Here is a 20,841-nt window from a genome sequence, read left to right on the forward strand (position 1 = left end):
GAGATGGAGAAAGCTAAGGGGCTTGGCATTTTTTCATTAAATTATCTAATATTTTTATACATTTTATTTTTAACATATCTAAAGATATTGAAGAGAGAAAATTTATAGTATTTACATGAGAAAAAAATGTAAAAGAGATTTTGAGATTTAGGTTTGGATTAACTCAATAGAATATTTAGTATATGTGAAGATAATAAGGAGAAATTTTTAAAAAGTATTTACACAAAAAGAAAAAGCATAAAAGAGAGTTTGAGGTTTAGGTTTGCATTAACTCAAAAGAATATCTTTTATATATTTTATTTCTATTATATCTAAAGATATTGAAGAAAAAAAAACTAGTATTTACATGAGAAAAACTGTAAAAGTGATGTTGAGGCTTAGATTTATGTTAACTCAAGATAATTTACTTATACATTTTATTATTTTCACTTAGTCAAAAGAAAATTGAGTTTCCACGAAACGTATCAAATTAATTATTTTTCAAAATTCATATTATTATTATTATTATTATTATTATTATTATTATTATTATTATTATTGAATAATCGAGGATCGTATCCAATCGAATTCATATATGATAGCCCCGACCACTCCGTGAATCACCCACTCGTCACTGCAACAGGAATCCTCGCATCATTGGGTACGTTGTGATGTGCTCAATGCTCCATCTCCATTAACTCTGCTCTCCTCGGCTGTATAGAGTGGACTCGCGCAGTGATGTATCAGCGAAGTTCGTCTGAGAAGGACATGGCGGACGGAAGCAGGCGGATGCTTGCATTACAACCCTTCTTTTGCTACAGTTGAGTTGAGTGGGCGATGGGCCACTCTCGCCACTACTTCTCTCCCCATGGAAGAGAGCAGCGTGTCGATGATGACGACAACAGGAATAGGCCACAACCTCAAAGCATGTAGATACTTGAAATTAGTACATGCTGAAACAAGTTCTTGATTTGAACTGTAAATAATAAGATAAATTTCTATGAAAAGAATTAGTAAGCATACGATTATGTGGGTGCATGAAGTCAACTTGGTTCCTGTTCTGATATCCCTTGTTTAAATCAGATCTGATCTCTTTTGGATTACATCACGGGTGATGGAGGGAAGAATCGCTTACCTGTTTCTTATACGGTGAAAGAATTATTCTTCTTTTCTTCTTCATCATCATCATCATCACAATCTACAATCGAAGGCAAAAGATCGAACACTTTGTTCACGTATCTTTTTTGCTCCTGCAGGAGCAGTAGTGGAAGCTTGCTTTTTAAGCGTGCAATGTGCTGTCACAAGGAACGCCACCCAACGCATATGCTACAGAAACTTCTATCTTGTGAATTGGATCACTGAAAACAATTCCAACCTTGAATTTGAATCTAAAAGCTTGATTCCACACGCCACTCTCCTTGTTCTGATTATGCGTACAAGATATTGTTTGAGCAAACAATAGTTGATGAACATTATGATGTGCAAAGCAACTGGGGGACTTCGATTCTTTTAGACTGCGGAGGACTTCATCTCCTCCCGGAACGCTTCCATGTGCTCCTTCTCCACGCACTGTGTCATTATCCGAGTCCCTTTATTAGGCGCCGGCGGCGCCCCGATGATGCCGACCGCCATGAAATCGAAGTACGCGAATGGTATCACATGGAGCGGCTTCCCCCACCCGTAGTCCACGTCGAGGAAGCCCAGCCGGGTCCAATCCGACACGAACAGCGAGTCGTACGTGAACGTGAGCTCGTAGGGGTCCTCCTTGAAGTCCCCCGTCGCCCACTTGGCGAAGTCGCCAGGGAGCCCGGCCTTGGCGTCCCTGATGATCTTCACGACGTCTACGAGCTTCGCTGCAGCTACCTGGCCACTGCGGGCGGTGACGGCCACCGGGTAGAAGCAGTTGCCGTAGTAGCCACCTGCTATGGGCAGCACCTGCTGCAGGAGGTGGCGGGCGTTGGCGAAGAAGCAGAGGTGGACGTCGGCGCCGGGGTTGAGCTGGATTGAGCGGGTGCGGGCCCGCCACAGCTTCGCGATCGCGACGTCGAAGGTGGAGCAGCGCTGGCCGGTGTGCTCGAGGTACTGGGCCTTGATCTGGTTGATGGCATCGAGGCAGACGTCCATGGTGTCGTACAGCAGCTTGAACGCGGGGAGGACTGGTGGGCCGTTGGGAGGGAGCTTGGGAGGGCTGGGGATGATCTCCGGGGCCCATACCGGGTCGACGGTGGGCGTTGGCAGGCCCCGAGCAACCTCCCCGATGGCGTTGACGAACTGTGCAGCGCCGAGGCCGTCGGCGATGGTGTGGATAGAGATGAGGCCGACGACGAATCCGCCACAGGTGAATTCCGTCACCTGTCGTCGACGAGGAGTTTTAGGCTTGCAGGAGTCAACTTCTTGTTAATATATACACGTAAAAGTCCTAAGCACTTGTCTACTAATTAATAGTTACAAGTTGGGTGTTGGTGACGATGATGTTTCTTGTGTCAACTGTGATCAAAACAGCTTATAGGATCGTAGTGTTGTAAGACGAACATGACATGAGATCACTAGACAATACGTATACCTGCATTTGGAGGGGCAGATTCATGGGGTCAAAGTCGGGGCTGGGCAGAGGAAGCAGTTCATCCTTGGAGATCATGAGAGGGAGATCGAGACACTTCACGTCCTCGAGGCTACAGTTCGCCGTGGCCTCAACGAACCAGGCCCCCTCGCCGGTGCAAGCCACACTTACGTCGCCGTGTTCGCAGTCCACGAACCGGCCGGCAAAAGGGTGGTACTGCACCAGCACCTTCGACAGCGCTTCCTTGATCACCCGGGCCGGCTCGCGGCCGTGCTTGAACACGTGCAGCGATCGCACCATGTGCCTCAGCCCCGCGACCCGGTCGATGACGGAGAGAATGAGGGTGTCCTTCGGCGTCGGCTCGCTCGGGGCGACGAAAGAGCAGGACGTTCTCGTCACACTGAAGCTGATCTCCATCGAAACACAACAGCACACTCTGCATTTACAGGAGCATGTTGTGGGTGTATAAATAGACGGCAACAGCTGCAGGTTGGTGCAGTGCTGTGAGGGGTTCAGCATCAGGTAGTAGGTGAAGATGCAAGCCATGATCTGTAACAGCCAAACTGTGCAATCTCCACTGATGGATTGCTGTAAGCTTGAGATGGCTACAGATCTCCATCAACCTTATCCCATTTCCTTAGGTCCTAACAAATCAATATCTATCATGTAGTTGTATGACCAGTGGGTCATGGATTAGGTAAGTTGCTTGCTTGGCTTGGCCATGGTTGGTAAGCTGGAATGGCTTTTCTGAGAAGGGATCCTCTCCCTTGGCAGACTGATGAGTTGAACCACTGTGACTTGAGGAGGAATATGTTATAGCTGTAGCCAGCCAAATTAGTCACATGCCACCGCCATTTCATTATTACCAGCAGCAAACAATATAGCTCACTTATAGCTCCATCAACATTGACTGATGTATCAGTTTGACCATGCTTAGTTGGGACTAATTAGTGGTTGCTTGGAATGGTATCCTATCCCTTAACTTCAATGAGGATGCTTAAGTTTATCCTCTTAAGCTTAAGCAAGAATGAAAGTGTATCACAACATCCATCCACCTAATCAATGATGCTCCACCACTAATGATGTTGTCTTGGCAAGAAATGACCAAGAAAGAAGCCTTCCAATTTTATGGTTTTCGCATATTTATTCTTGCAAAGTTTGGAAATGGAATATTTACCTAAAAAATTTTAATGTAACGTATATGTCCATCCAAACATAAAGATCCTAAAAGTATATAAAAATATTAAGTACCTAAATTATTTCTATTATTCTTCCTAGCATAATAATTTTCTAGTATATTAGTGTAAATTATAGTTTTAATTAATAGTTAATTGAGAACCAACTAAAAAACATGAAATATAATAGCATATATGCTATACAAAGTTAAGTTTATCTGAATAAATATTAAAATCACTAACTTTATATATATATATATATATATATATATATATATATATATATATATATATATATATATATATATATATATATATATATATATATATACACATACACAAATGACCATGCCCGCTTCATCTCATCCCTCGTAAGAAGCATGATTCTGTGCTTCTGGCTTGTCTTCGTAGCGTCAAGAACTTATTAAGAGAAGTATGACAACTTAAAGCGCTCGCTCGACGTAGCTGGATAAGAGTCATGGTGGGCAAGGCGACAAAGTCATATCCGACACCCACACATGGTAGGTGCTCTTCTTAATCTTATTGAGCAAGTGCATGCACAAGCTGAGTGTAAACATAAAATTTGTATTATATTATATGTAATGTGAAAAAATTTTCATATTAGGATTGAAATTAAATAATATTATATTAAATTTATAATATATATATTTCGTTGTCATTTGAAAAAAATCTTTGTATTATCTGTAAAGGTACTGTCCCCGAATCCGAATATCATAGTGAGGTCGATCTATAAGGAGAACTAGACACTCCTCTCTTTCTATCTTTTCATATGATCACTATTATTAATGGTTTAGAGAGATTATGAGAGAAATCATAATTTCTCAACTGCATCTATAATATGTATCTCTCATCAAGAGCATCCCCTAAGGAATCCTACTATAATATGGACTTCTTTTCTATTGGTCAATATCTGTTATCAGAATCTAATTATTTCTATTATATATCTTATCTAATTATAAAAGGTCACGTAATCTAACATTCTCCCATGACTCATTAATTGATAAGATATAAAAGATATTCAAAATCAAAATAAAAAAAATTGTTTGAAAATAATTTTACCTAATTGGATTAAAAAAATTAAAAAAACATTTTATACATGGCCATAAATTTTAAAAATAAATCAATAAGTCCAATAAATATAATAATACTATATTCAATCCAACTATCAATGTGAGTCATAGTTGTTGTATATCATCAATTTCACACTTCCTTCTATGTACTATGATTATTGCATTCAATCATAATATGCATAAATATAAATATAAATAAGATAACAAAAATGAATAACCATATTTTTTATGGCTTGCTTATAAGTCTGAACATGTTCTTTAAATTTTTTACAATGTAAAGCTTTGGTAAATGGATCAACAATCGTTATAGTGGTGCTCAAGTTCTCAATTGACACTTGTTGTTTCTAGACTCTTTATCTAACTATCAAATATTTTATCTTGATATGCTTGGAACTACTAAAGTACTTGTGAAGAAAACTATTATAGTATTATCACAAAATATCTTAAGTGACCTAGTAATTAAGTTGACCATATTAAATCCTGAGATGAAATTTCACAGTTATAAAGCTTGATTTGTGGCCTCAAAGTATGCCACAAATTCAATTTCTATTATTGATGATGCAATAAGTGATTGCTTTTTACTTTTCCAAGAAATTACCCCACCAACTAATATGAATATTATAAATCCTAAAGTAGATTTCCTATTATCAAGATAATTTATAAAGTCAAATTCTGAATATACCATCACTTCAAGTTGATCTGATCTCTCGTATATAAGCATATAATTTTTTTTCCCCCATAGATATCTTATTACTTTCTTTATAGCTTTTTAATATTCTATTACTTTCTTTGTAGCTTTTTCATTAGTTGAGTAATGTTGCATATTAAATCTCTGTAAGATACGATTAATATATCCTTTCTAAAATAGTCCTAATAATCATTGAGATCTATCCCAGAATATCTCTATATCAATAACATAGACTACCTCATTCATATCAACTATCTTAAATTTCTTATTGAGAAATATTTTAGTTTCATACAATAAACCAAGATCACTACTAGCAAGTAAAATATCATCTATATATAAGACCAATATAATAAACTTGCTCCCACTTAACTTTAGATATATGCATTGATTAACAATATTTTTCTTAAATCCAAAGGAAGTAATAATATTATGAAATTTTATATACCAAAGTTCGGAAGCTTGTTTAACACCATAAATGGATTTCTTAAGTTTACAAGCCTAACTTTTTTTTTTCCCTTTTCTATGAATCCTTCATGTTGTTCTATATATATTTCCTCATCCAAATCCTTATCTATAAAGGTTATTTTCACATCCATCTAAATTAACTCAAGATCATAATGAGCTACTAATACTAATACCATGATGATTCTCAATGAGTCCTTTCTATAAACTGAAGAAAAATTTACGTTATAGTCGATGTTTTTTTTCTAAGAAAAATATTTGACCACAAGTCTAGCTTTATATTGTTCAATATTATCCGCTGAGTTATAATTTATTTTAAAGACTCATTTACAACTAACTCTTTTATAATTATTAGGTAATTCAATAAGTTTCCAAATATCATTTTGGTCAATTGATTTTAACTCTTATTTCATTGCATTATACCATTTTTCAGAATCGTTACTTTCTATGACTTATGAAAATGATAAGGGATATCTTTTTATTCCTATATCATAATCTGATTCTTATAGATATACCACATAATGATCAGAAATGACATCGTTCATTTTCCTTTGAGATATTCTCAAAGCTACAAATTATGGTTGTTCTATAAGATCATCAACGACGACATCAACATCATATGAGAGTTTATCGATATTATTTTATTTTTCACTCTCGTCAATTTTCTCATTGATTTGAGAAATAATAATTTATCAAATAGGAGAAAATACCATGAGAATTAACTTGAATCTCCTCAATATTAAAATTGATCATTCTAGATTTTTCACTCCCACTAATTTTACCTTTTTTTGGGAATCTTACATTACTAGATTCTACTATCCTTATACTAGGGCAATAAAATATATATCCCTTGAATTTTTCTGGATAATCAATAAAATATCCAGAAATAGTTCTTGGATTCAATTTTTTTTCATATGAATTAAATACTCTTATTTCCGTAAGACACCCCCAAATATACAAATATTTTAAAGTGGGTTTCCTACCCATTCATAACTTAAATGGACTTGATGGAACTGACTTATTAGAAATCATATTCAATATGTATATAGCTGCTTAAGAGCTTCACCCTATATTAACTCAAGTACAGAGGAATAGCTCATCATGCTCCTAACCATATCCATAAGAATATGATTTCGCATTTCAGTAATACTATTCTGCTGTGGCACACCTGGTAATGCATACTGAGCACATATACCCCATTATTCTAGGAATCTAACAAAAGGAGCAACATTCTAACCAGATTTATCATATCTGTCATAAAATTGCCACCTTTGTTAGATTTGATAATTTTAAGTCTAAGACTTTTTATATATTAGATAAATATAGTCATATCTAGACAGGTCATCTATAAATATGATTAAATATCTTTCTCTACTAAAATAGAGAATATGTAGTTCGTAGATATCAGTATGAATAATCTCAATGAATTCTTTACTTCTTATGGTATTTTTGTTTATATGTTTGGTTTGTTTTCTCTTATTATAAACTATAAAAAAATTAAAATCAATGAAGTCTAAATGATTCAAAATATTATTCTTAACTAATCTTTCAATTCTTTCCTTAGAGATATGCCTTAATCGGTTATGCTACAGTATAAAAGATCTTTCATTATTGAAACTACATTTCAATCAAACACTTCGATTATAGGGCCAATAATGTTTTTACAAACTCAAGATTCAAATTAATTTTATACAAACCATTATACAGAATTCCAAAACCAATTTTTATTGAATTATAAAATATATTGAGTTTATCATTACCAAAAGAAAGATAATATCCTAACTCATCAATTCTAGATAGAGAAACTAAATTTCTAGAAATAGTATGAAAATAATATATGTTAATAAAATCCATCAAATGACCCATCTCTAGACGTAGACGATAAGTCCTTACTAACATCACTTTTGCTTTGAGATCATTTTCCATAATGATAAATCTTTTATTTTCTTTTGATTTTTATATTGAAGAAATCCCTACATATTATTGGTAACATGAGTTGAAGAACCATAATCAATCCACTAAGTATTAGAAGGTATTTCTATAATGTTTGATTTAAAACATATAAAGGTTGAGTTCATATCTTTATTTGCAAATCAAGTTTTACATTTAATGCAGTCCTTCTTCATATGTCTTTTCTTGTCATAAGAGAAACACTTTACTATAGAAACTTTCTTTTCATTAGTCTATTTAACATTTCTAGACCTAACAACTTTCTTTGATGGATGATGCTTTAATTTTTATTTCTTATAACCAACTCCTTAAGTAGTAGTCATGATATTATATGAACTTTCCTACCTTAATTTCAATTCTTCCTGAATATACATACTAGTTAACTCATTTAAGTCTCACTTATCTTTATTTATATTATAGTAAATCTTGAATGAGTTAAATTGAAAAGGAAGAGAATTAAGAATGATCTGCACAAGAAAAGACTTATCAATATTCATGCTTAATGCTTTAAGTTTTGTAGCTTTATCAGCCATACTAAGGATGTGATCCTGAATTCCTCGAGTGTTATCATACTGAACCATAATCAGTTTTTTTATTAGTGTGCCAGCCAATTCTTTATAAGTAGATTTAAATCTGTGTTCAATAACCTTTAAATATTCTCAAACCTTTATTTCATTAACTTGTTCCACAGTACTTTCATTAGTTATGTCTATGAGCTTTTCAATAAGCAATGTTAAGTCAAGATTTAATACGCCTAATGTGAATTACACACTCTCTAATCATTCTGAATAATTTGATCCAAAGAGTACAAGGACACTAGAAGTATGTAAATGTATGGATGGAAGTACCATTATAAAATATAAAATAACATTAATGCTTTGAGTTTTTTAAAATATGATGAACTATTGATATCATCTATATTTCACCTTTATGTGAAATATTGAATACCATCCTTGTAGAATAGTATTGTTACCTTTGGGTATATAACCTTAAACTATAAAGATATTCAAAATAGTATCATCTTATCCTATCACAAAATTATTTAAAGTAGATTCTCTTTTGAGATTATCTAAATCTCTTAATTATATGTGTTATTGTAAATATTATTTTCTTAATATCATTTAGGACTAGTTCCGTAATTTTATAAGTCATCGATCTTGACCACTTTGGTGATTACAAGATTAATAAAATAATTTAAAATATAATTTAAAATATTATATAAATGATAAGATTTTTATTGTAATTCACATCCTATAAGTCTATCATTTCATAATCATGATAACATATAAATTATTCTTTCATGTAAAAGATAAATATTATTTTATAATTTCAAATATGTGTGTGTGTGAATAACCAGTAGTCGACCAAAATAAAAAATTATCAAAATTTAATCCTTTCTAAATTTGATCAAAACTAAATTCAATTAATAACTAGTCAAAATATAGTTATGATCAAATTTAATTAAATTATATTAATCAATTTTATAATTAAGTATATAAATAAGATATTCTCAATTTCATAAAGGTAAAATAGTAAATTTGTTGATAGAAATTAGAAGATTTGTTAAAGGTAGAACTATCAAAAAGGATTAAAATGGAATTAATATAAATTATAGGGTTAAAGGTGTAATTTTCTATCAAAACCCTAAGGGGCGTCTTCCCGTAGGCGACCGTCGCACCTACGTGGTCACCGCCTCTGCTTGTGGGCAAGCGCCACTAGTATGGTCATTGCCTGTGGGCGGTTACCGCTTGTGCGACCACTACTTGGGCACGACCTCTGCCTACGCGAGGCTGTCGCTTAGGCACAGTTGTTGCCCGCATGCTGTCGCAGCCTAGATGTGGCTTTTGCCCACGCATGGTCGTCGCTATGTGGTCATCGTGTGTGCTCTCTGTCGCCCGTGCAATTGCTTGCGTGGTTGCTGCCCGCGCGCAATCATCATCTGCGTGACCAGCCCAGCATTCGGTCCGCAATCATTGCCAGTGTGGTCATTGCGGTGCACGGTCAATTGCGTCGTACGACTCACCGCCTAGTGACCACTAGTGGCTGCTGTTGCTATTGTGACGCGCATATTGCCCGACGCAGCTGCTACCGCCAATAGATCTGCTGTAGTGGTTGTACGCAGCGAGGTCGACAGTAGTGCTATACAACAACCGTCGTTGCTTTGCGATCATTGAAGATCGTGTTACAAAGAATATAACATCGGCCACAAGTAGACAACAAGATAAAGTATATAAAAATTTAGATCGATAAAATATATGGAGCAAGCATTTAATCATCGTAAACAAAAATAACAAATCTCTTAGATGTCTTGTTATTTATAAATGAGAGCAGAGGATCTAAGATAATTATTATGATAGTTCCTCCCATCAAGAGTATCTGAATCATATTATAATATAAACTTCTTTTTTATTGATCAATATATGTCATCAAAATTTAATTGATTATATTATATATTTTATCTAATTATAAAGGACCATATAATCTAATAAAGTTCATATCCCTATATGAAGAGGATTTTGGCCAAGAAGATAAAGGGAGAATAACTCCATGAAGATGCCCAAGAAAACAGTTCAACGGAAACTGAAGCAAAAATTCATTAGTTGTATCTGAGAACCATGGTCATAAGAATGAAGCTATTGATCCAAAATATTTGCTTCTCGGTTGAATGGTTTACATGCTGTTTCAACCTGCAGTAGAGATTGGGAGAGGAAGAGGCCGACGCGATCTTCCATCTTTGATTGTTTGGAGATCCAACCGTAAGAGACCAGAGAGACCACATGCAGGACTCAATTACTTCTCGTTGCAGTATAAGAGAAGTAATTGAAAACCATAATGTCCAGATTGAAACTTAACTCTGATACCATAAATATTGGAGGTGGAGGAGTAAGAAAACAATAAAAATAGAATACTATGATGCAAGTAAAAAGAATCATTTCGATAAAAAAAAATTAATGTATTATTTAAAACAAGAAAATTAACGTAGAATAATATTCTCAAATGTATTCTTTATATCTTACTTACTTAATGATAATGACATCATTTCATTATGTCATGATTGAGTTAGGTATAAAAACTACCTTATAATTTTTAGATCATGGGTCACTTCTTAACATATGTCTATAACTATATAGATAACTAATATGAATCAAGAGAGAAAAGGTGACGATAACTTCCGTCTTCGATTGTTTGGAGATCCAGCCGAAAGAGAACAGGGAGAGACAGACAGCATGCAGGACAGTGCAAGATCAGCTTGCGGCAGCTCCACATGACTTCCCAAGCCCATCGGTGCCTTGCTAACATGGCGAGGCCATCTCGAGGTAGCAGCAGCAGAAGAAGAAGAAGAAGAAAGAGTGTTGCAAGACAACATTAAACAAATAGAACCGAGTCCCGTTCTCGTTCCGTTCCTTTGTGCGATCATTGATTTTGTCTCGCATGCATTCTTCTTCTGATCCCGAACGGGGGATGAATCGGATGCCTTTGTCCTGTGTGCTTTCAGCTACTGTGGTACTGGGCCGTATGTTCCAAGTCCGAAACTCCTTTTCACATCAAAAACACTTGTGATTTTTCTATTAGACAATCATTTTGTCAGCACTTCAATTAAAGATCTCTGCAACTACGAAAAAAAAAAGAACATTCTTCTAAAGAATTACTTTAGTTTTGGATATCCTTTATTTGATTATGGGATGGATTCAAATACAAAAAAAGAATAGGATGCTTCGGCCGTCTTTTCTATGTGCCACTTTGGTCAACCACTAGCCTGATATTAAATGTGAGGCTTCCATTTCTCTTAATTGTTTTTTGGTTTGTTGGTGTAGTACATGACACAATGTCTCTCTATATCATCGGCCTTCTCCAATACGTGCTCTACTATTCTTTTCTTTTACTTGAGGACAACAGACCTTATGTTCAACGCATTATAGCTAACATACATACACAAATCCAGACATACATCCATCATTGCTTTATTCCAAATCTCAATTAATGCAAAAAAAATCATCCCCCCACATTATTAAGTTTACTTTACCTTTAATGCGTGTGGCCCACCAGCCCGGTGAGAGCAGGTGTGGTGGGTGCGTACGCTAGGCAAGTTCCTTGGAGTTTTAGAAATCGCCGACCAATCCTTTTCATTGCATGCGGTCTCTTTCTACACGCAAACCAATGTCAATAATAATAACAGGAAAAATCCCCCCTTTTTCTTCGATCCCCCCTCACCTATTCTTCTTCTTCTTCTTCGATCGTCGCCGAAAGAGTAACAATTCGATCAATCGATTGTGGCGACTAATTGGAGGGGAAACGTTCAAGATTTGTTTGTTGGGAGTTTAGATGGAGCAAGAGAAGCGGCCATTACTGTTCACCTCCGTCTCCGCCCCCCTTCCGGGCTCCGAGATCGAAGACCCCTTCACCACGACCTCCGTCTCGTCCTCTTCTTCTAGTTCTGCTTATGATGCCGTCGATCTAGCCTCGTTTCCGCGCCGGAAGTCTGGACTCCTCCGCACGCGCACTGCACCGGCCATGTCCGTCATTCGCGGCGAGCTCCCGCTTGGCCGTGGCGGCGGCGCGGGGGATGCTGAGCAGCCCGGCGTCAGCTCCTCCGGCTCGATTCTCAAGCAGGCCGCCGCGTTGTTGCTGCTCTACCTCTCCCTCGGCGTACTCGTATACTCCACCAACCCCCAGGGTTTCTCCGGCGTCGAGACCCACGCCGCCGTCGACGCGCTCTACTTCTGTATCGTCACCCTCTGCACCATCGGCTACGGCGACATCGCGCCGCTCACCCCCGCCACTAAGGCCTTCGCCTGCGTCTTCGTCCTCGTCGGCTTCGGTCTCATCGACGTCCTCCTCTCCGGCGCCGTCAACTACGTGCTCGATGTGCAGGAGAGCGCCATCCTCGCCGGCGCCCGGGGCGCCAGCTACATCATCGACGCGGAGAAGGGGCGGATGCGGATCCGGATGAAGGTGGGACTCGCCGTGGGGGTCGTCCTGCTCTGCATCGGGGCAGGCGCGCTGGCGCTCTACCTACTGGAGGAGCTGGACTGGATGGACGCCGTCTACCTGTCGGTGATGTCGGTAACGACAGTCGGGTACGGCGACCGGGCCTTCAAGACGTTGCCTGGTCGCGTTTTCGCCTCCTTGTGGCTGCTGGTGTCGACGCTGGCGGTGGCACGGGCGTTCCTCTACTTGGCGGAGGCCAGGATCGACAAGAGGCACCGGAGGATCGTGAAGTGGATCTTGCAGCGGGACTTGACCGTGGAAGACCTGCTCGCTGCCGATCTCAATCACAATGGATTCATCAGGTTAGCACATTTGATAGCCTCAACTCCAAAGCAGGTCACACTTTGCATTGCTTGCTCTGTTACAGCATGAATAATCCTCATTATGGTCAACATGAAATCTTCCCCTAAACTGCACAATTTCTTTAACTGATCCAATAGCCTTGATCTGAACTCGAAAGCAGTTCACACTTGCCAATAAATTCGGTGTTTATAGACGTGCATAGCTTGCTTTGTTGTAGCATGAGATTCATTGATGGGTGTATCAAACAAATGGTTTTGGACAGGATTTTTGGGGCTTATATAGTCGAGAAAATACACAGACGAGAAGAAAGAAAGAAAGAAAGAAAGAAAAGGCAGAAAATTTGAGTGTAAAACATAAAACATATTACTTGGAGCCAATAACATTTTCTAGGGTCATACATAAGCAAAAGAAATTAATTGTTTGAATTGTGTTGCTTCAATATAACTTACAATAATTTAAATAGATATCTACTTCATAACACGAAATGAATTCTCTGAACTGTGATGCTTCCAGATTAGTTAGATCCAACTAAAAGAAGACAAAGAAAAACACTATTGCATCAAGATAGCTAGCCTTTGTATAGGCTTCAAAGAGTTTGCCAATGAAACTTTCTGGAAGTAGTAAAATACCGAAAGCCAACTTATATATAGGGAACCATAATTCATCCCAATGATTATCTTAAACCAGAAGAGTCCTGGACAGAAACATTTTCCTATCAGCAGCTCCCAAAAATGCTTTGCCCGTGCGAAATGTTACCCTCTATGTTTGTATCAAGTGGCCACATTGACATGGAATAAGACCTTATGCAATTTTGCTTCCTATGTGGCGATGACAGCGGCGTAGCCTTCGTGTCGGGGTAACACGCATAAGTAAACCAGCATTATATCTAATGAGGTAATATAGGAAATTCCCAAAATATTACCTTGTAGCGCCATTTTTTCATTAATAGCACTTTAAAATGTCGAATCAACAGACCAAAAATCAAATAGAGAAGGCTGAATCAACCTGATCATTTCATTCTCGTAGTGTCATTTTTCACTATTCTGGGGAAGAACTTTCACTACTTGCCTTTGCATTAAAGTAAGAAGCTAGTCTGAATGATTGGCTTTTTCGAGGATGTACATAATAAGTTATATAGAATATACATCCATTTGTTGCTACAATTTTTTTATTTTCCTCTAAAATCTGTCAGTAACTGGACGAACAACACAATGATGATAGTAAAACAAAGAAATTGATGAAAGTTTCTTGTAGCAATGTGTTGTCATTTTTCAACTCTTAAATACAATAAGAACACAAATAACTTGTTCAAACATAAGTGGAGCAAGGGTTGTGGGCTAAAAGATCTTGGTGCGGTTAAGGACAGTGGCAAAATTTTTGCACTTGTTACCTGTGCCAAAATCATTATAGTGCTGCCTTATTTGTTATTGTACGATGTTTTTGTTCTATGCCAGAACCTTTGTATTGCATAACTAGGCATCAATTTGGCCAGGGTGTGATGAATGCTGTATGCCAGCATCGTTATGCAGACTTTGTACTTTGTAATAGGCTAATAGAGTTGATTCAGCTTGAATTTGTTGACATCGTGTGATCATAAACCAAACAAAATAGAAAGAGGAATAATTGGGCTATTTTTCCTGCTTGTTACTGAACTGTCATTTTGGTGATTTCCGTAACAATTTTAGTTATCAAGCGGATTGGTAATGCTCCTGATAAAGGGTTGAAATTCTTTCATGCTTACCATGCCTGATTCCAAGTTAACAAGAGTTTTCAGGGCGCTCATGGTGAAAAATCATCAAATATATTGATGTTCCCTTGTTGCAAACATATCCAAGTAACCAAATTGCATCAGAGCATATGAAGTATGCAGAATTGCTTAGTAATGTGTTTTTTGTTCTTGTTCCCTGAGTTGTTTAAAGAAACTAACTCCTGTTAACATTAAGATAGTTTCAGATAGATGGATACTAAAGAGAAAGCAAGAGTTATCTTTTGATACATGGGCTTATGTTCAATTTTTCGGCATTGCAGCAAATCGGAATTTGTGATATACAAGCTGAAGGAGATGGGAAAAATCACAGAGACAGATATACTTTTGATTTGCAATCAGTTCAACAAGCTAGACCCCAACAACACCGGGAAAATTACGCTCCCTGACCTACTGAGCGCCCCAAGATGACGACACTGAAGGAGCTATTAACAAGGCATCATTTGTTGTTGTACATTGAAGCGACGATTATCTAATACATGATTTTTTGGGATCATAGCAATGTAAACAGTCAACTTTTTTTACTTTCTCCCTTTTTTACTTCAAAAAGAAAAAAAAGGAAAAAAGTTACAGGGGTATAATCTTATAGGCAGACTTAGTTTTAGCTGTGTCAATATATTGAACCGCTGGAATGTTTAAGAGAAAGAGCTAAATTATGGTTGACTGCACACCGAGCTCTTACGGTGGGCAGCTTTTATTCACTAATTAGGGTGCATACATAAGTTTTGTGATCAGAAACAATGATGGGACCTTAAGACTCTTTAGCTACATTGACTTTTTCTGAAGGTGATTGACTTATGACAGTGGAAAAAAGAGTACAAGCAAGACATGTTTGTCATTAGCGTTCAACGACGTGGAACTTAAATGAGAAGGATAAACCTGCTTGATGTCATTTATATTATACTCATTGTCTTGGTTTATATGGTTTTGAGAAGACAGGTTGATGACTAGAATTTTTCCAACAGAAGCCAGTCATGTAGCAGACAGCTACCCTGTCACAATGAAGATAAAATATAAGATCCAACAGATGGCAAATCAATGCTCTAGATTGACACCAGGGTCAAAGCTGCAGGTCATGCCACTGAGTTGTTGGAAACAGCTTCTTTTATTTTCTCTCTGTAAAGTTTGGATAGAATCTATAGGTTAATCCCATTGTTTTCTAGCTTGAAGATAATTCAGGATGGAGAAATGACTGATTCTAGCAAAAAGAAGTGTAGGAGCAATTCCAGCAACCCTTTTGCTTCGCCTGGGTTTGCTTTTTTGTTGTTGTTACAAATAGACCACATATATATGAAGTGAGACATCAACATAAATGAAGTTTACAACTAGCATACAAGCAAATCCCATTTTTCTCGGCTCACCATCAAACATAATCTTTATTGGATGCCATCAGCATGCCTGATGTTCATCCGTCCTTGTGTTTTTCTCTCGAGAACATCATATGTGAATAGTGTATGCAATGAATTGTTTTCTCCTGATGTTCCTCAACTACTGGACCTCAGATATCTCATGCTGTATAAATGAAAATGCCAAAAGAGTTTATGCTTCTGTGCCTGGGACCTCAACAGTCAAGAATATCACCACGCCTTAAGAGCTCCACCCTGAATATTCTCTCAAGAAATTAATTGGGGAGGAAGGATGTTGAGCATGTACAATTGCTTCATTTGATCCCTGAAGAGCTGCATGAAGTCACCAGTAATCCTTGCAAGAGCACTCCCCTCTGCGTCTCTTACAATCAATTGCCTATCATACACCAGGGAGACAAAACTTAATGGCCAAATGACAATCTTCACAAACAAGAAGATTCACAAGACCATAAGCAATTGCCAACTTCTCACTATGTTGAGCCAATGAAGACTCCTTCCAAGACTCACCAATATCTTGCAAAAACCAAGGATGTTACTGGTTGTATCCAGCCTCTTCTAGCTTATCAATCATCTCATCAACCATTTGGTAGATCTCATCACACCTAGGGTGAGACTTATCACCAGTGACAAACTCGTAAACTGCATTGTCGACCTAAATTGAGCTGCTCCCTGGAATTCTCTTGGTGCATTCGCTTCTCAACAATTTTCTCATCCCCCGTACACCGTCCCACATCTTTGCCTGTGCATATATGTTTGATAGCAGCACATAGTGCCCATCCACATAGGACTCCAAAAGAACCAGATTTTCCACAGCTTCTTTGGCCATGCATTGAGAATTGCCCTCCAGACGAAAGCATCTGGTTTGATCGGCATGCATTTTATAAGTCCTCTTGCCTCCTCAACATGTCCTGCTCTTCCCAGTAGGTCGACCATGCATCCATAGTGGTCAATCTTAGGCAAAACACCATACACATCTTCCATAGAGTTGAAATGAGTCTGACCTTCACTCACAAGACCAGCATGACCACATGCACCTAGAACCCACCCAAACAAAGGAGATCTCGTTTGGTTGAATTCCTTCTGCTATCATCTCTGCAAACAGATCAAGGGCAACCTTTCCAAACCCGCAAGCCCTATAATCATTGCACTCCAAGTAAGAGCATCCCTCTCATTCAGTGCCCTGAAGACCTTCAACGAGTTCTCAATATCACCACACTTGGCATACATGTCAACCAGAGCAGATCCACCTTAATTCTGTTCCTCTCAATAGGCTTGTGCATTGCCTTGCCCATACCCAACGCCCCAATGTCACTGCAAGCAGAAAGGACGCTCACCATGGTCACCTCATCTGGAACCACATTGGCCAACTGCATCTCATGAAATAACCTCAATGCCTCGTTGGATCGCCTGCTTTGTGCATATGCCAGTATCATGCAGGTCCATGACAATGTGTCCCTCTCATTGGCCCGATCAAAGATCTCTCGTGCTGCTCCAAGGCTGCCGATTTTAGCATAGCCATAAATCATGGTATTCCAAGAGACCAAGTCTCTGGTAGGTATCTCATCGAATAACTTACGACTTGCAACATACTCCGCTAGCATGACAGTATAAGAAACTAAATCTCGTTCCGGCATTTCGTCGAAGATCTTTCTCGCAAGATCGATGGCACCGGCTTTCCCATACATCTTGACGAGAGCGGTCTGCAAGAACACATCCACCACGAAGCCTAGTTTGAACACGAGCGAGTGCAACATCTCGCCGAGTGCCGTTTCGCCCAGTCTCCCACACGCTTGAAGAGCTAAGAAGAGGCTAAAGCTATCGAGAGCCACGCCTTCGCACGGCCTCATTCTGAGGAGAAGGCGGAGGGACTCGGCCGGGTTCCGGCACTGCAAGTGGGCGCGGAGCAGCGTGTTCCAGAGGAAAGAGTCGGGCGCGGGGATCCGGTCGAAGAGGGAGCGGCCAAGCAGCAAGGATTAAGGTGAGGAGTGCGAGAAGCATCTGCGGAGGAATTTGGCGATCACGAAGCGGTCAAGGTCGAGAGAGGTTTTGGAGAGCAGGGCGAGGATCTAGAGGAGGTAGGGGAGGGTGGTGGAGTGCCGGATCAAAGACATGGCCTTGTGCGCCAGAGATCGAACATGGAGTGGAGTTGTGTGATGCCATGGCGGCCATGGGACGACGCTTGAAAGAGCAGCAACATTCCTATCGAGTGGCGGTTAAAGCCAACGGGAATTGCAACAATTTTCGCGCTGGCTTCATTTCCTTTATATATACATATATATGTATATATATATATATATGTATGTATATATACACATATATATATACATATACATATATATATATACATATACATATATATATATATATATATATATATATATATATATATATATCTCGTTTTGTCTTCTAGCTGCTTTTCCCGAATCCGAGACGGCGAACGCGAGCGAGCCAAAAGTCCACTCTACCCCTTCTCAATCCTCGGCTCTTTCTCCTCCAGACCAAACCCTAGCCCTGTATCGATGCCACCGCGGCCATGACGACCACGACGACATCAGCAGCGGCGAAGGGTTGCGGCGGTGACGGCTGCAATGCCCTCCACCCGTGGCCGCTCCACCACGTTCGCCACCGTGGTGGCATCCGTCGCCTCTGCACCTCCTGCGTCCTCAAGTGTCACAACGGCTCTTTCTGCTCCTCCTGCTTTTCCGTCCTCGACGCTGGCCCGTCCCGTCCTACGCCCACGCCGCGGCCTGCCGTCGTCCGCTGCTCCAAGTGCCCATCGGTCTGCCACCTTACCTGCCTCCAGAACCCCAACCTCGCCGCCCAATACCTCTGCCCTCGCTGCAGCAACCCAGATGGCTTCTCCTATTTCCTCGTCTCCACCTCGGCCGACGCCGGAGGGGTCCCGATAGAGGGTTCGGTAGCGCCATGCGAGGAAAAGAGAAAGACGATCGATCTCAACTCGGCAAAAGTGCTGTTTGCCGCCGCACGGCTTGCGGTCGCTTCAATGAGCAGGGCGGCAACTGCCGCCAGGGTTGAAGCCGAGAGGAAGGTGAAGGAGGCCATGGTGGCGAGAAAGAGGGCGAGGGAGATGCTCGAGAGGGCCCTCTTGATCTCCAAGAAGGAGAGGGAGAGAATCAAGGAATTGATTGGATCCGGCGATAAGGCTATGGTTGCCTCATTGGAAGTCATTAACCCGAAGAAGAAGAAGAAGAAGGCACCAAAGCCAGAAGGCCCTTCGGTGATGTCCATAAGAGCAGCGCATAAGAGAGTGCAGGCTCATGGCATTGCAGAAAATAGAAAGTCGAAGAGCACTTCTGTTTCTAGTGTGCAAAGCAGTGTTGCAGTGGACATGAAGAATTCAGCAGTAAGAACTGTACGTAACCAATCAAATTATGTGGAACAAGAGGAGAATAAGGCATTTCGTTTTAGCTCTAAGAGTGGCAGTGTTAAGGAGGATTAGTGAGCTACAGCGTTAGATGCAAATAAAGATTTAACAATAACGTAGTCAACTTAAGGTAATGATATAACTTTTTTTCCTCCTTGAATGCTACCTTTTGCTACCGGGTGTTGCTAGGTTGACCCAAATTGATCTTGCCAGTTCACTCACATTTCCTTCTATGTTATATATGCTTCTGTTAGGTGGAATTTGCTCTTCTTAAATTGGACTTTCTTAGATATGTTTTTTTAATATTTATTTGTTGAAATATTTTGCAGATGAATCAACACCTAGGATTGATCTTGCCATTTCACTCTACGATATATATATGCTTCTTTTAGGTGTTGCTCTCCTTAAATTGGACTTTCCTAGATATGTTTTTAATTTGTACATGTTGAAATATTTTGCAGATGAATCAACATCTTGGACTGATCTTGTGACTAGTTTTGCTGAACAGAGCCACTCTCTGCATATATGACTTGGCTACGACTTAATGTACCACTTTGTTATTGTCATTTCTTTGATGAATTTGAAATGTTATGCAGATTATTGAGAGCATTGTAGTGTTTTGCCTGATCATTATAGTGTCGTTGTACATCATATCTGGGTTCTACCGCACCTTCAGATGAGTGAGAAGTGTCATTTTCTGCTTTCTGTTGACCTGTTCTTGTCACTTGCAAGTAATTGTTTCCTTTTATGATTAGGATTCCTGCTTTTTGTTCTCTAACATACGACTTGGATTTGGTTCCATTGACCAGGTACCGAGACAAATTTAGGTTTGACAGGTTTTCAGTTGAATTAACTTCACTGGCATTCTGTTTTGTTCCTCTTGTCACATTTTGTCTTCTGGAATAGTATTTTAATGCCTTCTTGTGAGGCTTAAGCATTTAATAATGTGTAAACTGAGGTCTAGTTTAATGTGTTTTATGTTATGTTCTGCCAATACGTAGTTATTTTGTCTGGGGATGAACATTGTTTCGATGCTCTAATGTTTTATCTTATCGATCTATGCCGATGTACTGATTAGCTATCGGTATGATACTTACCGAGTCATACTGAGTGTATCGACACATGAT

At 39.0% G+C, this 20,841-nt stretch overlaps 3 protein-coding genes and 1 pseudogene across 4 annotated transcripts; 2 read left to right on the top strand and 2 right to left on the bottom strand.

Annotated features, from left to right (window-relative positions):
* Positions 1 to 1,355: 1,355 nt before the first annotated feature.
* LOC135593227 (acyl transferase 4-like) lies at positions 1,356 to 2,964 on the bottom strand. The gene is made up of 2 exons (XM_065083110.1): positions 2,543 to 2,964; positions 1,356 to 2,331 (listed from the first exon to the last, which is right to left on the bottom strand). Exons 1-2 carry the CDS (start codon positions 2,954 to 2,956, stop codon positions 1,489 to 1,491), a joined length of 1,257 nt encoding a protein of 418 aa, XP_064939182.1. The 5' UTR covers positions 2,957 to 2,964; the 3' UTR covers positions 1,356 to 1,488.
* Positions 2,965 to 12,080: 9,116 nt separating this feature from the next.
* Positions 12,081 to 15,630, top strand: LOC135593229 (two-pore potassium channel 5-like). The gene is made up of 2 exons (XM_065083111.1): positions 12,081 to 13,196; positions 15,226 to 15,630. The coding sequence occupies exons 1-2, from the start codon at positions 12,229 to 12,231 to the stop codon at positions 15,371 to 15,373; spliced, it is 1,116 nt and encodes a 371-aa protein (XP_064939183.1). The 5' UTR covers positions 12,081 to 12,228; the 3' UTR covers positions 15,374 to 15,630.
* A 645-nt stretch (positions 15,631 to 16,275) lies between these two features.
* Positions 16,276 to 18,566, bottom strand: LOC135593228 (pentatricopeptide repeat-containing protein At5g66520-like; annotated as a pseudogene).
* A 182-nt stretch (positions 18,567 to 18,748) lies between these two features.
* Positions 18,749 to 20,419, top strand: LOC135593230 (uncharacterized). 2 transcript variants are annotated; one of them, XR_010479461.1, is made up of 2 exons: positions 18,749 to 19,844; positions 20,176 to 20,419. XR_010479461.1 is itself a non-coding variant. In XM_065083112.1 (2 exons), the coding sequence occupies exons 1-2, from the start codon at positions 18,863 to 18,865 to the stop codon at positions 20,203 to 20,205; spliced, it is 870 nt and encodes a 289-aa protein (XP_064939184.1). In that variant the 5' UTR covers positions 18,749 to 18,862; the 3' UTR covers positions 20,206 to 20,419. The 2 variants fall into 2 exon arrangements, 1 of the variants encoding a protein (XP_064939184.1); XM_065083112.1 differs by having other exon boundaries at positions 18,749 to 19,702.
* The last annotated feature ends 422 nt before the right edge of the window (positions 20,420 to 20,841 follow it).

The sequence above is a fragment of the Musa acuminata genome, chromosome BXJ1-9, assembly GCF_036884655.1.
Source record: "Musa acuminata AAA Group cultivar baxijiao chromosome BXJ1-9, Cavendish_Baxijiao_AAA, whole genome shotgun sequence".
Classification (NCBI taxonomy): domain Eukaryota; kingdom Viridiplantae; phylum Streptophyta; class Magnoliopsida; order Zingiberales; family Musaceae; genus Musa; species Musa acuminata.